Below are 22,355 nucleotides of genomic sequence, written 5' to 3'. Positions count from 1 at the left end.
AGATATTTTGGACAAGAAGGTACTAATGTCCTGGAGAGGGTCTGAGGAAAGGAAGGCCATCTGGGAATAGGATTTTGGGTGGTGGATGTCTGTTTCAGTCCTGGGTTATGAGGATGTTTTGCACCCAGGAAGTGGTTGTTCTCATGAATAGAAAGGACTATTGTGACTGAGCCTCATGCCTTAATGAGGGGCAGTATCTGGAACCGAGGTGACATGGTTTGGCTGTGTCCCCACCCGAATCTCATCATGAATTTCCACATGTTGTGGGAGGGACCTGGTAGGAAGTAATTGAATCATGGGGGCAGGTCTTTCCTGTGCTGTTCTCGTGATAGTGAATAAGTCTCAGGAGATCTGATGGTTTCATAGGTTTTTTTTTCCTGCACAAGCTCTCTCTTTGCCTGCTGCCATCCATGTGAGACATGACTTGCTCCTGCTTGCCTTCACCATGATTGTGAGGCTTCCTCAGCCACGTGGAACTGTAAGTCCACTGAACATCTTTCTTTTGTAAATTGCCCAGTTTCAGGTATGTCTTCATTAGCAGCGTGAAAACGGACTAACACATGAGCTTGCCTCTGGCATCTCCTCTGTGAAGAGTCCAGCATTGACCCTGAGCACTGTCACTTCAAACGCAGGAGACCAGTCCCTCCCTGCACACCCCCTCAGCCCTGTGAGTTACTCTCCTCACTTTGCTGCTTCCCATTCTTGGCGGTATCTCTGGAGAGACTCCTGGCTGTAGCAGTGGGGCTAGGAATGGCCTTGGGGACAGGCGTCACAGTTCTCCCTGGGCCTGATGGAGAGGGCTCTGGGTTCTCTGGATTCCTGAAGGGACGTGGAGCAGATTCCCATCATGCTGTGGCGGGGAGTCTGTGCTATTCTTCCAGCCAAGAGGAGAGGACATCCCGAGATCACCACAAATTCTGGGATGAAGGCTGCCTGAGGAAATGAAGCAAACACACACAAATACACAAAGACATACAAATACACACACACACTTATACATACGTGCACACACACATTCTTCTGTGGGTAAGCTTGTGCTTCAGCTACTTTGGGCAGGAGAGCAGGGGGGTTTTATTCTATCTGTCATTGCCTTCACGCCCCAATGCTGGAAACATACTGAAGCCATTGCTCCCCCTTCAGATGATCTGAAAATCCCTGTTTCAGTTCACTTTGAAAACACCCCTCACTCTCAACAACAGAGGGTTGGTTATTCTGCAGAACTCATTCTTTAACAGCAGGCCTGCTGCTGCTCCAGCTGCAATTCTTTTCCCCTTCATGAAGGCTGCCAGGAATGAAAAGGGGAGGGAAAAGAAGTGGGTGGTGGCAGGAGGCTGGGCCAGGGAAGAGTGGGACCCCGCAGGCTCCAGCCTGAGGACTCCTCTCTCGGGCTCTCTCCCCTGTTGTGAATGCTTCTGCTGAAAGCCACTGGGTGAGTGCAGGGACAGAGAGCCGCTGGGCTGGCACAGGGCCTCGTGGTGGTGGTGGTGGTAGGAGGGCTGCTCTGGGTTCTCGAGAGGCTTCTCCAACTCTGACATGATCATACCTGGGGATATTATCAAAATTCAGATATGACTTAGGAGGCCTGGGATATGGCCCAAGATTCTGCATGCCTGGTGATGCCAGTGTTGCTGCTCTGTTGCCACACTGGATAAAAGCATCTAGAAGGTATTCCAGGCCAGATGGGGTGGGCATTCCCTGCCTCATACCTTAACTCTTTGACATGGATTCTGCCACCAACAGAATCCTGGACATTTTCTCCCAAGAGATGATAAGAAAAATTCACACCAAAATCATGATGGAATTTCAAACTCTGTTTGGATATTAGAAAATTTCTCCAAACCCTGGCCTTTCCTTCGTCTCCCAACTCTTGAGCTCACAGGTGTTGCTTCACTGACTAAAATCCTGACAGAGCTCCAATTCTGCTACCTCTCAGACAACTTTATTTGCAAGCTGTTTCTCTACTCAGAAACAGGGGTGTCCCTTCAGCTGAGCTTTTCCAACAATGCTGAGCTGGGGGCTTTGGTACATCTCCCCCTCCTTCTCAGCCTCAGCTCTCTAGGCCCTGAAGTTTGACCTGGGGGCCCTGTCCACTGTGGGGCAAAGCTGCAGATGTTTTGGTGAGAGGAGGATATAGGTCTTACGGAAAGAGAAAGGTGAGCTGGAGACAGCTGGACCAGATCGGAGAGACCACAGGGTCCCAGAAAAGCAGGGGGTAATGGGGTAGGAGGCTATCATACAGGGATGTCCCTTTGGTATGCAGACTTTGGGAGAGAAAGCACAGTTTTGTCTGAATCCTCCAGAAGGCCCTGAAAGCATGGGAAATAAGCATTGTGTTGGCAATAACAGCTGCAGGTGAAGGCAGGTGAATGACAAGGAACGGTGCTTAGGGTTAGATATGAGAGCTCCAAACCAAGGGGCCTTAGGCAGGTCCTTTTGTTCTACTGTTGCCCCTCTCTCCTTTCCAAAACCCCAAAGCTCTGTGGTGAGCTCTGGAGACCTCAGCTTAGTTCTGAGAGCCTCTGAGAGGATTTAGGTGTCTCTTCATGGGCCTGGGGTGGGAATGGGAGATACAGAAAGAAAGGGGACACTAGATAGGGCCTCTGGAAATGATTTGAACTCCTGACCCTTGAAATATGTCAGACCCACCCTGTGTGAAATTCCATGTCTGCTGGAAATGTGCTGGAAATGTGTTTAGAGCGTACTGGACCTGCACTTCGAAATAAAACAAGGCTGACAGCAAGACTTGAGAATTTACCTAATGATCATCTAGTCTGATAGCTCTCAAGAGAGGAAGGACAGAAACCCTCAGAGCCCTGGGGATGCTTCCCATAAATCCAGGGACCCCCCTAGACTTGTAGCAGGATGAGTCGCAGACAAAACTCCTCAGACACCGGATTAAAGAAGGAAGAGGTTTTTTATTCGGCCGGGAGCATCGGCAGACTCGCGTCTTAAGAGCTGAGTTCCCGAAAAAGAAATTCCTAGCCCTTTTAAGGGCTTATAACTCTAAGGGGTCTACGTGAAAGAGTCATAATAGATCAAGTAAGCGTGAGGAGCGTGACTGGGGGCTACATACATCAGCTAACAGTACAAAAAGTTTTACAGTGCTTTCTCATACAATGTCTGGAATTTACAGATAACACCAGTAGTTTTGGTCAGGGGTTAATATTATTATTATTTTAACCACCAAGGCCAGGTGGTGGCACCAAGGTCATCTAGCTATTTATCTTACTTCTGTTTCTTTCCAACTTTTTGCTTTCTCCATTTTCTCCTGTCTTATAAACTAGGGAAAAGGGGAGGTTGGGGAGAAACTGGGAAGGACAACAAGAGAAATGGTGGTCTCGTACCATAGACTTACAAGGTGGGACAGGGCTGCAGGTATCCTCACAGATGGGGCTGGTTGAGGGAGGATGCGTGACCAACTTAGATGAACTCAAACTCTGACTCTTAATGGCTCAAAATATAGTGTCTTGCAGTTGGTGGATGATGACATATTTCTCTGGTCAATTGAGACCCTTAGAATGGTCCCTGGGACTCATCTCAACCCATCCTTCTGACTGAGACCACAGGGGTTGTCCGAATTACAGGGAAGATAATTTGGGGAACAAATCCTTGAAGAAGCAGGAAAGGTGAGACTCAAGGACACAGATTTGGAAGGGAGAGTAGACTTGGATAACTGTAGGTCCACTTCTTTCTCTACAATGTTAGAAAAGGAAGTAAATATTAAGATAAGAGAAAGTAGTATCTGTGGGGTTTCACATCAGTGTCTCTATTTTCTCTTTGGAGTAAGAGGTTTTCGTGGTGTCTTAGTCTGTTTGGGCCGCTATAACAAAATACCTTAGAAAGGGTAATTCATAAATAAAAGATATTTATTTCTCAAAGTTCTGGAGGCTGAGAAGTCCATGATCCAGGCACCAGCAGATTCAGTGTCTGGCAAGGGCTTGTTCCTCTTAGATGACACCTACTGTGTATCCTCACACAGTGGGAAGGGGTGGAGGGGTTCCCTGGAGCATCTTTTATAAGAGTACTAATCTCATTCATGAAGGTTCTTCCCTCAAGGCTTAATCACCTCTGGTTTGATATGGTTTGTTTGTTCCCACCAAATCTCATGTTGAAATTTAATCCCTATAGTTTGATGGTGTTGGGAGGGGGGTCTAGAGGGAGATTCCTAGGAGGTTGGGTCCTGGGGGCAGATTCGTCATGAATAACTTGGTGCCATTCTTGTGGCAGTGAGTGGGTTATCGCTTCTGTGAAACTGGATTCGTTCTCGAGGGAATGGATTAGTTCCCTCAAGAGTGGGTTGTTGTAAAGCCACGATGCCCCTTGGGTTTGGTCCCTCTTCCCCTTTGACCTTCCCTGCCATGTTTTGACACAGTATGGAAACCCTCAACAGAAGCTAAGCAGATTCGCAGGCTGCAGAACTGTGAGCCAAATAAACCTCTTTATAAATCACCTAGCCTCAGGTACTCCTTTGTGGCAACACAAAACGGACTAAGACACCTGGTAAAGGCTCCACCTCTTAATACTATCACACTGAGTACAGCACTTCCACCTTATCTGTGGGAGATATGTTCCAAGACCTCCAGTGGATGCCTGAAATTGTGGATAGTACCAAACTCCATATATACTGTTTTTTTTTCCCATATGTACATCCCTATGATAAAGTTTAATTACAATTTAGCATGGTAAGAGATTAACAACAATAACTACTAAGAAAATAGAACAATTGTGGCTGGGCGTGGTGGCTCACGCCTGTAATCCCAGCACTTTGGGAGGCCAAGGCAGGTGGATCACAAGGTCAGGAGATTGAGACAATCCCGGCCAACATGGTGACCCTGTTTCTACTAAAATACAAAAAATTAGCCTGGCGTGGTGGTGCGCCCCTATAGTCCCAGCTACTCAGCAGGCTGAGGCAGGGGAATCGCTTGAACCCGGGAGGCAGAGATTGCAGTGAGCCGAGATTGCGCCAGTGCACTCCAGCCTGGTGACAGAGTGAGACTCCGTCTCAAAAAAAAAAAAAAAAAAAAGAAAGAAATAGAACGACTGGAACAATTGTAACAATATGCCGGCATCACTACTCTTGCTTTTTGGGGCTATTCTTAAAATAAGGGTTACTTGAACGAGTACTGATAGTTGATCTGATAACCAAAATGGTGATTAAGTCACAAACCGGCAAGGAGCGTCTACAGCGTGGATACCCTGGACAAAGGGATGATTCACATCCTGGGTGGGATGATGTGAGATTTCATAGTGCTACTCAGAACAGCACACAATTTAAAACATTAATTTTGTATTTCTGGAATTTTCCATTTAATATTTTTGGACCTCGGTTGACTGTGGGTAACTGAAACTGTAGAAAGTGGAACCGCAGATAAGAGGGGGGACTACTGTATTAGCTTCTAACATATAAATCTTGATCATCATTCAGACCATACCACATGGTCTTCTGAGTGTGAGGGTAACCATACGAGTGAGAATTTAGGCTAAATGGGGATGGTTTGAAACAGCTGCTGGGCATCGGGGAAGACATCTGATTAGGACAAATATAGAGATGGTGAACTTGGGCTTGTAGCATTGTGGTATTTTGGCTGGGGAACAGAGGGATTTCTGAAACCTATCCTTGATCATGGTCACCTGCCACCATGAGGGAGATATATGCCCAAGGAACAATGGCAAGTGGGGGTCAAAATCTGAATTTCTATCTAGTCAGTTCTGGCTCTGGCCCCAAATCCTATAGCATGTAATTCTGGTAAATTCTGCTGGGTTACCTTCCAAATGTTCTCTTCTTCCTCAGCTTGTAAGGCCTAAGAGCATCAGACTAAAGCAAGCCTCGATGCTTGCTCTGTTCATTTCATCCATCACATCTAGCCCCATAATCTAACTACCTCTCAACTTTACCACTGTGATGGGAGAGGAGGACATCCAGACACACCTGTGATCATCCAAGGGCATGGAGGCAGAGAAAAGAAGACAGCAAGAGAATGCATATTCCCTCTCAGCATCAGCACTGATTTGCTTAAGATGATGCTGTAGGAGCACCAGGCCTGGCAGCCATCAGCTGGGGAAGCAATAGCTTTCAAAGGAAAATTAACGAAACATCCCAGTCTACTGTCTTACGTTTAGCCTTTGGGAAAGAGAGAGACGGAGGGAAGGAGGGAAAGAGAGAGATGAAGATGTACCCTGGTCTCTCCAACCTGAGAGTTCCTCTCCACTCCAGCAGTACAGAAGGGGAGGGCAGAAGAGAGAGCCACAGCACACACACTCACTGTTATTATTTTACATAGATGATTTCATTAAGTAGTAAAGAGGCGCAATCAGAGTCTTGGTATTTAATCAGTCAGATACTTGGAGAGGAATAAAATAGCTTGCCTTCAGTGATCCTTGGATTAGGAGTGACAAGGCGGACTGGAGCTCCCTCTGAAGGACAGTGAACAACATTGATCTCTTGTCCTCTGCTCCAAAACAGGATGTGTGGCAGGTTCCTGCGGCGGCTGCTGGCAGAGGAGAGCTGGCACTCCACCCCCGTGGGGCGCCTCTTGCTTCCCGTGCTCCTGGGATTCCGCCTTGTGCTGCTGGCTGCCGGTGGGCCTGGAGTCTATGGCGATGAGCAGAGTGAATTCGTGTGTCACACCCAGCAGCCGGGCTGCAAGGCTGCCTGCTTTGATGCCTTCCAACCCCTCTCCCCGCTGCGTTTCTGGGTCTTCCAGGTCATCTTGGTGGCTGTACCCAGCACCCTCTATATGGGTTTCACTCTGTATCATGTGATCTGGCACTGGGAATTATCAGGAAAGGGGAAGGAGGAGGAGACCCTTATCCAGGGAGGGGAGGGCAACACAGATGTCCCAGGGACTGGAAGCCTCAGGCTGCTCTGGGCTTATGTGGCTCAGCTAGGGGCTCGACTTGTCCTGGAGGGGGCAGCCCTGGGGTTGCAGTACCATCTGTATGGGTTCCAGATGCCCAGCTCCTTTGCATGTCGCCGAGAACCTTGCCTTGGTAGTATAACCTGCAATCTGTCCCGCCCCTCTGAGAAGACCATTTTCCTAAAGACCATGTTTGGACTCAGCGGTTTCTGTCTCTTGTTTACTTTTTTGGAGCTTGTGCTTCTGGGTTTGGGGAGATGGTGGAGGACCTGGAAGCACAAATCTTCCTCTTCTAAACACTTCCCAACTTCAGACAGAACCAGAAGACACAAGAAAGCAACTGATAGCCTCCCAGTGGTGGAAACCAAAGAGCAATTTCAAGAAGCAGGTGAGAAGGACACGCTCTCTTCCTGTAACTGATGTCTGTGTCCTGATGATCTCCTCTGGTGGCAGGTCCCTCACCTTTCTGGGAAGTACAACTTCTGCATGTTACAAAGTAGGTAACCAGGTTCTAGGCAGATGTGTTCTGACCGCCACTCCCAACCCTTTCCTTTGTTCTCTCTTGCTCTCAAAATCTATCCCAATGTCCATCCCCATCAACTTGATGGTTCCTTCCAGCGCACAAGGACAAGAGTGCTAGTCCATTGTCCCTCCTGAACTTCCATTTAGGTCTCTCTCCACTTAGGAAAAATCTCAGCTTCTTCTTGATTCTCTACTTTGCAGAGTTATAAAGACACCTGGCTTGCCTGAAAGAAACCTTGTGATTGAATCTTCTTCCCAACATCCAGTGAGTGGGAATTCATGTCTGTGACAAATTAGAGGCTGTTGAAGGACCTCTAAGGGCCCCGTGGGCCATGTAGTCTAAAGCATTTCCTGACTGTGCCTTTTCACTGGAATCTTCTGGTGTCAGCATCACAATTTTTATGGGCTTGGTTCAAGAGTCAGCCAGCAGAAGCCTCCCTAAACTGTGTCTCTCCCCTGCCCTGCTCAGCAAATATTGATGACTGCTGCTGGCATTCCTGTTGCTGAAGATAATGCCCCTTCCTGTCTCAGTGGCTTCATTTACCTCTTTTCTGTTTTTCCACATTCTCTGCTCCCCTTATCATCAAAGTTTTGTAAATGAATGCCCCTCAGACCTGCAGCACATGTCATAAGTCAGAAACTCTGGGCTTCAAGCATATATAAGTTAGTGTCTTTTAACATCTATAGATTTATTCAAATGCCCGGCCATATCCTTAAGGAAGATTACTGTGAATTCAGGGGCTTAGGCCCCCTTGATCACTGATAGCTCTGATTTCTGCTCAATTCTCATTCTTTATTTCTGCAGTTCTCGTTGCAGCTGTTACAATTGTCTCCAGCACAGCAGCAACTCATGCTGGACCAAGTTCCTACTCTTTAAGTTCATAACCCTCAATACCACACAGAAAAGGCAGTAGAGCTCTACTGCTGATTTGCCGATTTGGGAGTAACAGCAAAGGAGGCTGATATCACAGTGTGATTCGGCGGATAATTGCAATCTGAATATCAGTCTTCTCGAGTCTCTTAGTCATTTCTGTTGGACAGTGTTGTTCTACCCTTTTTTTTTTTTTTTAACAGAACGCTGCCCCCTTAGTTTTCTCTTGCCCTGAAATTCTCAACAAAAGCAGTTATCTATTTTTTTTTCTCTTTCTGAATCCCAAGTTATCCCCAAGTAAGTTAGGGGATCCCAAGGGATGCTTTGGCAATAGCTAGGAATTTTTTTTTTCTTCTTGCTACACAAGTGCTTCATAAGAATTCCTCATCCACTGTAGCCAGAGCCCAGCCAACGTGACCAAGGAAAAACGCAAATGGCATCATTTGGAATTCTTCCTTATACCACCCCCTTTTAAAACAGCTTTATTGAGATATAATTCATACACCATATAATTTATCCACTTAAAGTGAGGCAGGAGAATAGGTTCTGGAGGAAGGGAACCTAAGGCTGTTTCACGCCAACTTCCTAGGACTAAATTGAAAGGAAAACTCTAACTTTCCTTGCCTAAGTAACACAAAGACCAGAGGCTACTCCCTTTGCAACACCCCCACCTTTTCTGCGCAGCAGATGGGAAATTGCCTGTCCCCAACAAATCAGGCTGTTTGCAGATGAGTCTCCCTTTGCAACTTCGTAACTTCATCCTACCCTCTGATTGGTTGCTTTCTGCAAAGCATGAACTGGCCAAAGGGAAACTTATAGTGGGTATTGGGACCCAAGAAGATTCTGTATCCGGGCCCTTGAGCCGCTGCTTGGATTGCTCCCACACTGTGGAGTGTACTTTGGTTTTCAATAAATCCCTGCTTTCGTTCTTTTGTTGCTTTATCCTTTCTTGGCTTTGCTAGGAATTTTGTCCAATTCCTTGTTCAAAATGCCAAGAACCTGGACAACTCGCAGTCATGATCCTCTATCAGTGACAAAAGTATACAATTAAATAGGCTTTAGTATATTCAGAGTTGTATACCCATCAACACTACCAATTTAATAACATTTTCATCAACTTAAAAAACCCTACCCTCTCATGTTACTCTCAACCTCTTATTAGCACCCAAAACATGCAACCATCATATGGTTTTGTCTCAATTGGTTTTCCTACTCTTTCATACAAATGGAATCATGCAATATGCGGTCTTTCATGTCTGGCTTCTTTCACTGAGCATAACTTGAGGTTCATTCATGTTGTGGCATGTTTCAGTATTACATTCCTTTATATAGTTGAGTGTTATTCTGCTGTTAGAATATAGCACATTTTGTTTAAGGATTTACCACATTTTGTTTATACATTCTTCAGTTTCTGGACATTTGGGTTGTTTCCATTTTTTGGCTCTTATGACCACTGCTGCTATGAACATATGTGTACCACTTTTTTTTTTTTTTTTCTTTTTTTGGGATGGAGTCTCACTCTGTTACCCAGACTGGAGTGCAGTGGTGTGATCTTGGCTCATTGCAACCTCCACTTCCTGGGTTCAAGCAATTCTCCTGCTTCAGCGTCCTGAGTACCTGGGACTACAGGTGCGCACCACCACACCCAGTGAATTTTTGTATTTTTTGTAGAGACAGGGTTTTGCCATGTTGGCCAGGCTGGTCTCAAACTCCTGACCTCAGGTGATCTGCCTGCCTCAGCTTCCCAAAATGCTGGAACAGTCCTGAGCCACCACACCTGGCCCCAGTTTTAGTGTTGTGTGAACACATGTTGTCAGTTCTCTTGGGTAAATAACCAGGAATAGAATGTCTGAGTCATAAGGAAACTCCACGTTTCAACTTTTGAGGAACTGCCAAACTCTTTTCCACAGCAGCTGCACTATTTTTACATTCCTATCAGCAATGTGGGAACACTTTTTATTTATCTATTAAATTCTAGCCATCCTAGTGGGTGTGAAGTGGTATCTCATTGTAGTTTTGATTTGCACTTGCCTAATGGCTAATGACATTGAACATTTTCCATGTGCTTAGTGGTTACTCGTATATCTTCTTTGGAGAAATGTCTATTCAAATCCTTTTCACACTTATAAATAGAATTTTTTTTTTGTATTTTTGTTGCTGCATTGTAAGAGCTCTTTATATATTGTGGGTATTAGATACTTATTGTATGTATGATTTCCAAATATCTTCTCCCATTCTATGATTGTCTTTCACTTTCTTGATAGTGATGCACAAAAGTTTTAAATTTTAATGAAGTCTAACATCCAATTTTTTCTTTTGTTGCTTATGATTTTTGTGTACTACCTAAGAAACTATTGCCTAATTCACAGCCATAAAGATTTATGCCTATGTTTCCATAAGACTTTTATAGTTTCAGCTTTTACATTTAGGTCTCTGGTTGGTTTTGAGTTAATTTTTGTGTATGGTGTAAGATAAATGTCAAACTTTTTTTGCATGTGTATATTCAGTTGTCTTAGCACTATTTCTTTTTAAAAAACTTTTTTATTTAAATGGGTACATAGTAGGTTATGTATTTATGGGGTATACAAGGTATTTTGATACAGGTATGCAATGTGTAATAATCACGTCAGGGTAAATGGGGTATTTATCACCTCAAGCCTTCAGCCTTTGTTATAAACAATCCAATTATACTAGTTATCTTATAATGTACATTATTTTTTACTATAATCACACTGTTGTGCTATCAACTACTAATTCTTACTCATTCTATTTTTTGTACCCATTAACCATCTCCACTTTCCCCTACTACCCTTCCCATCCTTGGTAATCATCAGAGAAGATATACAGATAATAAGAAAGCATATGAAAAGATGTTTAACATCATTTATCATTAGAGAAATGAGAATGATTGACTTTAGGGTTAGGGAAGAGAAATACAAGATAAGACTGGAGGATTTTGTAGCAGTAGCAAGTAAGAAAGTGCTACTCCCTCTTCCCCACAAAATGACAGGAGTTTGTCAAAGGGACACAGATGTCAACTGAAGAAGTTCCCAATGGCCAACACAGGAATAATCTGAGCAGTAAAATAAACAACATAGTATTGGATTATACCCAAAGTATAAAATAAGAATCCATGAGTTCATAATATAAATAATTGAATAAACAGGAGATAACTGACAAATTTCTCATGCAGAAGAATGTAGATACTCCACTGCAAGGATGTGAAATATAACTACTCACTTTTTTTTTCTTTTGAGATGGAGTTTTGCTCTTGTCGCCCAGGCTGGAGTGCAATGGCAGGATCACTGCAATCTCTGCCTCCCAGGTTCAAGCAGTTCTCCTGCCTCAGCCTCCTGAGTAGCTGGGATTACAGGCGTGAGCCACCATGCCCACCAACTACTCCCTTTTTAGGCACGGGCTGCACATAGTGACTTCCCACTAAACAGTAAAATAGGGGGAGGGGAAAGAATAACTTTACAGGGGAGAAACCCGTCAAATACTACCTCAGCTGGGTGATCAAGGTTAACATCAACAGTGATAAGCAATGTTGACAGCATGTACCCTGGATATGATGTGATGATGATTTTTGTATTTTCCCATTCTAAAATTTCCATGGGGCTATTCTTTATATTTTCTGTTACTTCTCTGAGACTTTTAAACTTTCCATTTGAATAGCTGCTTTAGAGTCTTGATAATTCCAACATGTGTGGCAACTTACATTCTGCATCTGTTACATTTTTTTCCAACGTGAGTTGAGATTTTCCTGGTTCTTCACCTGCCAATTAATATCGATTGTATCCTGGACAGTTTGAATGTCATTAGGATGCTCTGGGTCTTGGTTAAATTTGGTGGAGGATGTTGATATTTATGTTTTAAAAGGTAATTAACCCATTTGGGTTCAAGTCATAAGTTTTGACCAGCCTTTTGAGGGCTGTGGTTCCCAAGTCAGTTCAGTTTTCAAAGCCTTTGTAGTACTCTTCTGACAGGTCCCACATGGGTGGCACCTAAAGTGTAACCCAGGGTCCTTGGGTTTTTGGGTATGCACTGTGAAAAAGTTACCCACTTATAACTGTTATATCTTGAATTTTTGTTTTAAAAAGTTCCAGGAGGAAGCTCATCCCAGGAAAAACAAAGACCAGTTGGACCCAGAGATGCCTGAGTTGGAGATGAACTTTGGCCAGCTTTCCTCATCACCATACTTAAAATCCTGCCCAAGGAGGAGCTTATTCACCATTTTCTATACATGTGACATATGTAGCAGCATGACCGACAACTGGGACTGTGCTGCCTTGACTCCACCTCTACATACAATGACTCAGCTAACCAGACTAATAAAAGCCATGTTTGCACCATTGCTCAGGGAGGCACTGCTTTGGGGAATTATTCCCAGTGTCCTCCTTACTTATCACAAGTAATAAAATCCCCCTGGGAAATCCTCCTTGGTTGTGGTCATTGGACTGTTACCTGCCAAGCAATTTAACCTATTAATTGTGTGGGTAACAAAAGGCCAGTCTGGGACATGAGATCTGGGTCTATAGTTTAGTTCTCAAAGTCTTTGGCATGCAATTTAGGACCAGATTCATCATACCAAAAATGGGAGATAGTCTCAACAGAATTCTAAAATTACTTAAATATCAGAGGCAGTGTAGAGAAGGAGTACTTGGTGGTATGGTAGGTTTTCTGACAGGAAATAAAAGATGGAGGTAAAATGGAACCAGTCCTTTCTTTCTGAGAATGCAGACTGCACCATTGATCATAACATGAAGCCAAGGCTGTATCTCCCTGAAGAAAGAAATGTAATAAAGGAAACTTTCAGAAATAATAGATCATCTGGAGATGTTGGGTAATGTATTTGGTAAGTTATAACTACCAGGTATCAATACAATAAGCTTAGTTTGAATACAATAAGCTTAGTTTCTTTTTAAAGAATTTATCCTGCTCAGTGTTCTCTGAGCTCCTTGGTTTGGTGTCTCACAAATTTTGGAAATTCTCAGCCATTATTTCTTGATTTTTTTTTTTTGAGATGGAGTCTTGCTCTGTCACCCAGGCTGGAGTGCAGTGGTGTGATCTCAGCTCACTGCAAGCTCCACCTCCCGGGTTCACACAATTCTCCTACCTCAGCCTCCCGAGTGGCTGGGACTACAGGTGCCTGCTACCATGCCCGGCTAATTTTTTTGCATTTTTAGTACAGACGGGGTTTCACTGCGTTAGCCAGGACGGTCTCGATCTCCTGACCTCGTGATCTGCCTGCCTCGGCCTCCCCAAGTGCTGGGATTACAGGCGTGAGCCACCGCACCTGGCTATTTCTTGATGTGATATTGATATTTTCCCACCAGTCTTGGATGCTGTGTTCTGTTTCTGTCACTCTTTTTGTGTGTGTGTGTGTGTTTCAGCAATTTTTATTTACCTACCTTCAAGTTTGATTTTTTCTTCAACTGTATTGAGTCTTCTAATGGGCCCATGGAGGGCATTCTTCATCTCTATTATTATATTTTTTTATTTTTATAGTTTCCATTTTATTTTTCCTTATAGTTTCCATCTGTTTGCTAAAATCACCCATCTGAGCTTGCATTTTGTTCACCTTTCCCCTTAGGGCCTTCATCACATTAATCACAGTTATTTAAAATTCTCTGATATTTCTAATGTCTATGTCTTATGAGTCTGGTTCTAATGATTGTTTTATCTCTTTGGACTGTGTTTTTTCTTGCCTTTCTGTATGCGTCTTTTTTTCTTTCTGTTAAAAGTTGGTCATGTTGTATTTTTTTTTGCTTAAATTATTTTTTTAATTCCCTCTTCACAGTACGAAGTAAAGATTGTTTTTATGCTTGGAGATGAGTGTGTCTTTCCTTCTGCTAGGACTTTAGTGCTCTTGAGTGCATAGCAGTGGTTCAGTGGTATCAATCTAGTCAGAAATTGGGCTAGGTTTACAGTTTGTTGTTGTGGTTATCCTCAGTGCACAACAGACTTCAAATTTCTCTAGAGATAGCTTATGTGTACGGTGTGGGCTTTATTTTGAAAGTATGTTTTAAAGAGGTCTGTATGGATGTCAACTTGACACAGAGTGGACAGTGGTAATTTGGTAATATATCAACTTTGCTAAGCTAAACTATGTTTCCCAGAATTTCCTTTCCTTTTGTTTCTGGTTAGAATAGCCCAAAAAAGACATGGTTGTGTAAGTCTTGAAGGGGAGAACTGAAGCATCCCTCCAGTTTTATACTTGAAACGGTGGTGCAGGGACACTAGGTGCTACTGCGGCTCATCCACTTTGTCACCAATCAGCTGGTTCACCTTGTTGGCATGGGGCAGAAGCTTTTCCCTGAGTCTTCCTTCAGCTTTTTTTGATTCCTGAGCCGTGTGTGTGTCTAGTCCTGTGGCAAAGAGTGTCAGCTCCTCTAGCAAGGATACTCATATCTTTAAAGTTGGAGACAGTGAAAGAATGACCAGCTCGTGTCTTAGGTTCTAATTCGTTCTTACTCTTCCCTACTTTATGTTCATCTTCCCTTCTTAACTGCTTGCCCTGCGAACATAAAGAAACATAGTGATTCCACTTCTCTGACTGAACCTTGGCTGGTACACAGACTTATAGATATTTTGTGATGGAGAAAAATTGTGAATTAGGGAGCCTCACTTAGTAAAGAAGGAAGGTCATCTCTGGTATGGCAGGAATAAAGACATAAGGATTTTAAGGGATTTACCTGAAAAGATTTAAATGACTACTGTAAGGGGAATAAATACTTTGCAGGAATGCTGAAACTTCTCATCCAATACTTAGGTAGACATACAGACACACAGATGCCATAAACACCCATGGTAAATATCAGTAACTGTTAAGAGCATTCCTTCCTGCTTGGTCCCTATTAAAGAACCAGATCCCTTCTCCATAGAGTATTCCAATTTGCAAAGAAAATCCATTCATTAGTTGTCTAATTTAAATGTTTTAGAAATATTCAGTGGAACTTTCATCAATAACCCCCAAACAGATATCTCAAGAACCCCTTTTTCTAATCATTTAATCATACTACTTAATGAGAAAAATTATTATAGGAAAGGCAGTATTTGATATTGGGACACAAAAAGAATGAAAAATCTGTTAAATAAGCAAAAGCCCATTAGCCTGAGGCTGTCTTGGTACTTGAGTTCCTGTATAACAAAATACAACCTCACTTAGTATGTAAACGAACTGAAGCCTAACTTACTATATTTTTATAGCAAATAGCTGAGTTTCAGCCAATCACAGCCGAGCTTCAGCCAATAATAGACAGCCAACTGATCAGACCATGCCCCAATAAGGCAAATGCCTCATTATATCATTGTCAAATAAGGCAGACACCTAGATGTTAGCTAATCAGGTGACTTCTCTACTTTGCTTCCTATAAAAGCTAGCAGTTCATACTGCTGGACAGAGCTCTCTGAACCTCTTTTGGTTCTGAGTGCTGCCCAATTCATGAACTGTTCTTCGTGCAAATAACTTCTATTAAATTTGTCAGTCCAGAGTTTTTTTTTTTTAAACAAATATTCACAAGAAAAGGAAGAAAGTGGGAAGAATAAAAAGCAAAGCACCTCAGAAACACAAGATCGAAAATCCACTTAAGGGATATAGATAATTCCCTGAAACAGGTAATCATATTATTTGTTGAAAGCCTCCATGGATATTCTTTGGGATAGCAAAATGGTTGCTACTTTTCAAATTGGATACCGAAAAGGCAATTATCTGCATCTCTGAATCCAAATCATCCCCACGTTAGCCAAACTCCAGGCCTACCAACACAGATCCTTCAGGTCTTCCTGGCCTTCCAGGCCCCTAGGCTGCAGCTCGCCCAGAACTCCTGGGACTCTAGAACTTAAATCGGTCTAACTAGCAGGCAAACACAGACCTGAACCCTCAAACTTGGAAAGAAAGATCAGAGGCAGCTCCCCGGTTGGCTCCCCCAGGGACCACAACGTCCAACTCCAATGCCTTGCCCAAGTCCACTGTAGCTTCCCACAGGCATTTCCGGGTCTCTATAGCTGTTTGGAGGAGCCGCCCACCGGTCCCGTCCTGCCCCGCGCCTAGGCCTGGACCAACCACCTCGCGCTTCCGGCGCGGATACCCAGCAGCTTCCGGTCTTGCGCGCTCAGGTCGGGCAACGTCCGTGCGTTCTTTTGGGTCCTGAACCCCGGAAGAGAAACTGCGCAGTCCCCTTTTGCGTGAGGCGGTGGCGGCGGTTCGGAAGTCGTCTGGCCTCCCCGCGGCCGCTCCAGCTTGCTGGCCACTCCCGCGCCTCACGTCGGACTCCGTCTCCGCGGCAGGGAAGCAGCATGGAAGCTGAGGACCTCCAGGAGGAGTTGACCTGCCCCATCTGCCTGGACTATTTCCAGGACCCGGTGTCCATCGAGTGCGGCCACAACTTCTGCCGCGGTTGCCTGCACCGCAGCTGGGCGTCGGGCGGCGGCCCGTTCCCCTGCCCCGAATGTCGGCACCCATCGGCGCCCGCCGCGCTGCGACCCAACTGGGCCCTGGCCAGGCTGACAGAGAAGACGCAGCGCCGGCGCCTGGGCCCCGTGCCCCCGGGCCTGTGCGGCCGCCACTGGGAGCCGCTGCGGCTCTTCTGCGAGGACGACCAGCGGCCCGTGTGCCTGGTGTGCAGGGAGTCCCAGGAGCACCAGACTCACGCCATGGCACCCATCGACGAGGCCTTCGAGAGCTACCGGGTGAGCTGGCCGTCGCGGTGACTGTGACGGGGCTGTCAGTGTTGCCCTATAAAGTTTACTTAATGCTCCCAAAAGAGCCACGAAGTGGCTGTCATTCCTACTGGAAGCATGAAAAGCCCCTGAAACTCAAAGAAGTTAAGCAAAACACGAATTTCAGAGCTGGGGTTAAAACTGGAATGAGAGGAGGGGAGGTGCAAATCTCAGCAATCATTGTGCAGAATTTTCAATAAACTGGCCCTTGGGGAGCTCATAATAAAGAAAAACATACTGAGAGGGTGTGTGCCGCTGCTGTCCAATAGAAACCACATATGTAATTTAAAATCTTTCTGGTAAGATAAGGAAACGAGGTGACGTTAATTTTAATAATATATTTTATTTAATCTGATTACCCCACATATTCAAAGCTGAGATGAAAATTATCAATGAGATTTTTTTTTTTTTTTTTCTGAGGCGGAGTCTCACTTTATTGCCCAGGCTGGAGCACAGTGGTTCGGTCTTGGCTCACTGCAACCTCCTCCTCTGGGGTTCAAGCAATTCTCCTGCCTCAGCCTCCCGAGTAGCTGGGATTACAGGCACATGCCACCACACCCGGTTAATTTTTGCTTTTTGGTAGAGAGGGGTTTCACCATGTTGGCCAGGCTGGTCTCGAACTCCTGACCTCAAGTGATCCGCCCCGCTTGGCCTCCCATAGTGCTGGGATTACAGGTGTGAGTCACCGCGCCCGGCCTGAATGAGATATTTTATACTCCATTTTCATAATAGGTCTGAAATTGGTGTGTATTTTACGTTTACAACACATAGCAGTTTGGAATATCCACATTTCAGGTGCTTGTGTGGGTAAGTGGATACTGTATTGGACAGTGCCTGTCTGTATCTGTAAATGTCATAGACAACTGATGATTTGGGAAAAGCCTGGCTTGTTGATGAGGCTGGGTTTTGTTACTAGCTTCCTTCATCAGTTGGGAAAATCATGTAACATTTGAATTTGGGGATTATCTGTCCTATCTCATGGGTTAAGAAGCTTCAGTTGAATAAATCACTTTACCTTACTCTGCTTCAGCCACACTGGCTTTCTTGCTTTTGTTTCAAGTCTGTTCTCTTTCTCTACCCACATCTATCCTTTAGATCCTTTTAGCTTTTAGCTTGAAGACCTTCCCTGATCATCCTTTCCAGAGTAGCCCCACCCCCTCCCATTACTGATGGTGTAACTCCAGTGGTCTCCAGCAGAATTGATATGCAGTAAGTACATGAACACATGAATTTACTTATTTATTTTATTATTATTGTTTTTGAGACGGAGTTTCGCTCTTGTTGCCCAGGCTGGAATGCAGTGGTGAGATCTCAACTCACTGCAACCTCCACCTCCCGGGTTCAAGTGATTCTCCTGCCTCAGCCAACCGAGTAGCTGGGATTACAGGCACCTGCCAGCATGCCCAGCTAATTTTGTATTTTTAGTGAAGACAGGGTTTCACTATGTTGGTCAGGCTGGTCTCGAACTCCTGACCTCAGGTGATCAACCCACTTTGGCCTCCCGAAGTGCTGGGATTACAGGCGTGAGCAACCTTTCCTGGCCAAACACATGAATTTAATGACACAGTGAAAATGTTTGGAAACGTAAACTACTGTACAGTTGTACCAGCTGACTATGAACAGGAAACAGACGCAAAGCTGGACTAGAAAGTGTACGTTCATTCCTTCACTCAGTAACCTTTATTGATGCTTACTATTTGCCAAACATTGTTTTAGAATCTGGACGTAAGTGGATGAGAAAGACATGGGCTTTGTCTTGTAAGGAACTTAAGCATGTAGAACATTAATTTCAGTGTGTGTGAGAGTAGCTGAAGTATTTACCAAGTGTACAGAAGGTCTGAGGTCAGAGTGATCACTGAGGAGTGAGGAAAGGCTCCATTGAGGAGTTAAGTGTGTTAGCTCTTCAAGGGTGAGTAGAGGTAGGAAAGAAGGTATTTCAGGCCAAAGGAACAGCATATTCCAAATGTGGTGGAGTGGGATAGCATGTGGTGTGTGAGAGGACTGGAGGTTGCTCAGTACTTCTGGAGCATGGAGCATGGAAAGGAGGATGGTGGGCCGTGAGCTTGAAGAGAAAGGCAGGGCTTTATCATGAAGAATCTTGTTTGCCATAGTGAAAAGATTGAACTTTCTCTTTCAGGCAGTGGGGAGTTATTAAGAGTTTTCAGGCAGAGAATGATATGATCAGTTTTTTTGTTTTAGACAGGTAACTTTGACATCCACGTGGATGAATGGAAGAGAAGACTAATTAGGCTGCTGTTGTACCATTTTAAGCAGGAGGTAATAAAGACCTGAATTAGTTCAGGGCGGGGATGATGGAGAGGGAGGGATGGAGTGATAATGAGCTGGAGTTGAATGACTTGGTGATCAATTAGACTTGGTGGGTGAGAGAGAGAGCGGAGTCTTGGATGGTAGTTCAGATTTCTGCTTCAGATGGCAGGTAGATGACTGTCAGGTTAACCGAGGTAAGGTACACAGGAGGAAGCATAGTCTTAGGACAGAAGATCCCATGCTTGTGGAATGTATTGAGTGTGAAGTAATTGTGACAGGAAGTCCAAGGAAGAGGGACAGGAGGTGGGGTGCCTTGGAGGCTAGAGATAATATTTCAGAATCCTCAGCCTATTCTTGAAGTCATGGAAGAAGTAAGAAGATGAGATTCTCCTAGGGGGACCACATAGAGAGTAAAAAAAGGCACAAAGAGAAGCTTGGGAAACACCAATGGTTGGTAGCCAGCAAAAGACATGGAGAGGACCCATCAGATAAATGGAAGGGAAAATACGCTTGTGGGTGGGGGCCGAGGGAAATATAAGTGGACGGGTATTAAAGGGGAACATAGCCCTTAAATCTTCCATCTTCAGCAATAATAGCTATCAGTTGTTCATTACTTCTTACGTACCACCTACAGTTCTAAGCATTTTTCATATTGTAATTCTTTAATCTTCATAGACATCCTATTAGGTGGATTCTGTTATTCCCTTTTTGAAGATGAGCCAACTGTGCCACAGAGATGTGAGGTTACGTGCCACAGAGATGTGAGGTTACATGCCCCCGAGGTCACAGAGCTAGGAAGTGGCTATGCTTGAACTGAAGTCTTCTAACCCCTAATCCTTTACACTTTTCACTCTGCCACAACTAATCTGAGAAGACTTCTTAGAAGAGGTGGGATTTCAGGATTAAACACAATGGCCCAACAGGACAGGAGTAGATGGGTAAGGGTTACACTGGGATGGGCTGAATGTCACAAGGTTGACTGCATAGGTGTTCAGGAGCCAGGTCACTGGGCAGAATTCCCTGATACCCGCCCATCTCTCCATCCTCCTCTGCTTAGTCACTGCCCTATTCAACCACCTTTCATTCCATCCCCACCCCAAGTTAGTTAGAAAAACATAAACTCCCTCTGGGTGAAGCTGCTCTATTTCCAAGCATCCCATTCTCAGCATATACTCAGATGGATGGACTATGTTTTAAAAGTTGGACAGTTGGAAGTTCCCTAAATCCATGGAAAATATCCCCATCCTATACCCATTATGGTGAGGGGAGAAAAAGAGAAAAGAGAAAGAGAAATAGCTTCATAAATCTCTGGATGCAAATTGTTTGCATGGAAAAGGCCTCCAAGCGCAGCTCTTTTTTCCTTCATGCCTGACTCTAGGAGCTAATCCCTCCATTCTGTTAATTAATTTAAGATGTTTATTGAGCACTGGTTTTGTGTCAGATGCTGTGGCGCAGCACCAGATGCAGCACTGGGAATCCAGTGGTGAACAAGACAGGTAAAGGCTTTCCATGGAGCTCACAGTCCAGTTGGGCTGAGGGTGGGAGGTAGACAACAGACAGACAAATAAATGAAATAATCACAGATGATGATGGCATGCTGGGAAAGAAAAAGAAAGTGCTAGCCTAGGCCAGGCGCAGTGGCTCACGCTTGTAATCCCAGCACTTTGGGAGGCTGAGGCACGAGGATCCCTTGAGGTCAGGAGTTTTGAGACCAGCTTGGCCAACATGGTGAAACCCTGTCTTTACTAGAAATACAAAAATCAGCTAGGTGTGGCGGTGGGCACCTGTAATCCCAGCTAGTTGGGAGGCTGAGGCAGAATTGGTTGAATCCGGGAGGCGGAGGTTGCAGTGAGCCGAGATCATGTCACTGCACTTCAGCCTGGGTGACACAGCAAGACTCCGTCTCAAAAAAAAAAAAGAAAAAAAGAAAAAGTGCTATGCCAGAGAAGGAGCAGGGGCTTCAATCAGGTGAGCAGTCTTCTCTTAGGAGGTGACATTGCAGCTGAAACTTGCTGGATGCAGAGTCTGCCATCTGAGGAACTGTGGGAAGAGGCCCTGAGGCTGGGGAGAGCTGGATATGTTTATGGGTTAGGAAGAAGGTCTCTGCACCTGGAGGACCAAGAGCAAGGGGAAAGTTGGCATGAGATGTGAAACGAGATGTAGGCAGTGGTCAGCTTATGTTGGGCCACAATGAACTGTTCAAATTTTCTTGGTGAAGAGGAAAGCCAGTGAAGAATCTTGAGCAGGAGAGTGACAATATCTGATTAGTTTTTAGAAAAGTTATTCCAAGGCCAGGTGTGGTGGCTCATGCCTATAATCCCAGCACTTTGGGAGGCTGAGGCAGGAGAATCGCTTGAGTCCGGGAGTTCAAGACCAGCCTAGGCAACTGTGAGATCTCATCTCTACAAAAAATACAAAAATTAGCTGGATGTGGTGATGCACATCTGTAGTCCCAGCTACTCGGGAGGCCGAGACTAGAGGATCGCTTGCACTCAGGAGTTCGAGGCTGCAGTGAGCTATGATCGTGCCACTGCGGCTGCCTTGTGGATATTGTATGAGAGAAGGACATTACTGTAAGTAGGGAGAGCAGTCGGGAGGTTATTGTGGTTGTTCAGACAGAAGATGATGGTGGCTTCAACTAGCGGTGGCAGTGGGGTTGGCATGTGGGTAGATTTGAGGTATATTTCCAAAGTACACCTACCAGCTTGGATCAATTGCAAAAGTTACAGTGACTGAAATTCATAGAACTCAAGAGCTGGGATGGTATTTAAGAGACATTTAGTACAGTTGTCTTCATTTTATAGTTAAGGAAGCTTTGATCCAGGAAATAAGCAAGGCTGACTTGCTCACAGATGCACAGCTGGTTTGAAGGTCTAGAGTGCAACTGAGATCTTTGGAAGTTTAATGTTGTTTGAGCTACATGATCACAAGTCAGTAAATGTCTTCATTCTATAAAAGTATGCTTTTTTATTACACTTGTGTTTTCATATACGTACAATTTTCTGGTGCTAAATTAAGAGAAAGTGATTTTTTTAAAAATTATTTTTATTTATTTATTTTTTTTTTGAGATGGATTCTCACTGTGTTGCCCAGGCTGGAGTGCAGTGGCGCGATCC

The 22,355-nt window shown here is 44.6% G+C and overlaps 2 protein-coding genes and 1 long non-coding RNA gene across 5 annotated transcripts in view; 2 read left to right on the top strand and 1 right to left on the bottom strand.

The window, feature by feature from the left end:
* Positions 1-1,290: 1,290 nt before the first annotated feature.
* GJC3 (gap junction protein gamma 3) lies at positions 1,291-12,449 on the top strand. The gene is made up of 3 exons (XM_002817739.3): positions 1,291-1,429; positions 6,464-7,245; positions 12,351-12,449. The coding sequence occupies exons 1-3, from the start codon at positions 1,407-1,409 to the stop codon at positions 12,407-12,409; spliced, it is 864 nt and encodes a 287-aa protein (XP_002817785.2). The 5' UTR covers positions 1,291-1,406; the 3' UTR covers positions 12,410-12,449.
* Positions 12,450-12,776: 327 nt separating this feature from the next.
* Positions 12,777-16,359, bottom strand: LOC129060585 (uncharacterized). The gene is made up of 3 exons (XR_008527387.1): positions 16,125-16,359; positions 13,662-14,767; positions 12,777-13,032 (listed from the first exon to the last, which is right to left on the bottom strand). It is a non-coding gene; the product is annotated as an uncharacterized LOC129060585 (long non-coding RNA).
* Positions 16,341-22,355, top strand: part of TRIM4 (tripartite motif containing 4) — a 29,696-nt gene continuing 23,681 nt past the window's right edge. The window contains exons 1-2 of one of the 3 annotated variants that reach the window (XM_054560228.2): positions 16,414-16,941; positions 19,171-19,248. In XM_054560228.2, the coding sequence (XP_054416203.1) occupies positions 16,549-16,941; positions 19,171-19,248 (471 nt within the window). In that variant the 5' untranslated portion in view covers positions 16,414-16,548. Of the gene's footprint in view, positions 16,942-19,170; positions 19,249-22,355 lie in introns of all 3 variants that reach the window. The other 2 variants (XM_024250318.3, XM_024250319.3) reach the window with 2 other exon arrangements.

Source organism: Pongo abelii, chromosome 6, assembly GCF_028885655.2.
Source record: "Pongo abelii isolate AG06213 chromosome 6, NHGRI_mPonAbe1-v2.0_pri, whole genome shotgun sequence".
NCBI lineage: Eukaryota > Metazoa > Chordata > Mammalia > Primates > Hominidae > Pongo > Pongo abelii.
The sequence above is the reverse complement of the archived record's forward strand: the minus strand, read 5'-3'. Positions and strand labels throughout refer to the sequence as shown.

What these genes read in the sequence shown, in the direction of transcription:
- GJC3 (XM_002817739.3), top strand. Translation starts at nt 1,407, where the DNA reads ATGCTTCTGCTGAAAGCCACTGG. An exon ending in CTTCTGCTGAAAGCCACTGG is followed by an intron (nt 1,430 to 6,463) that starts GTGAGTGCAGGG and finishes GCTCCAAAACAG; the next exon opens with GATGTGTGGCAGGTTCCTGC. An exon ending in AGAGCAATTTCAAGAAGCAG is followed by an intron (nt 7,246 to 12,350) that starts GTGAGAAGGACA and finishes TGTTTTAAAAAG; the next exon opens with TTCCAGGAGGAAGCTCATCC.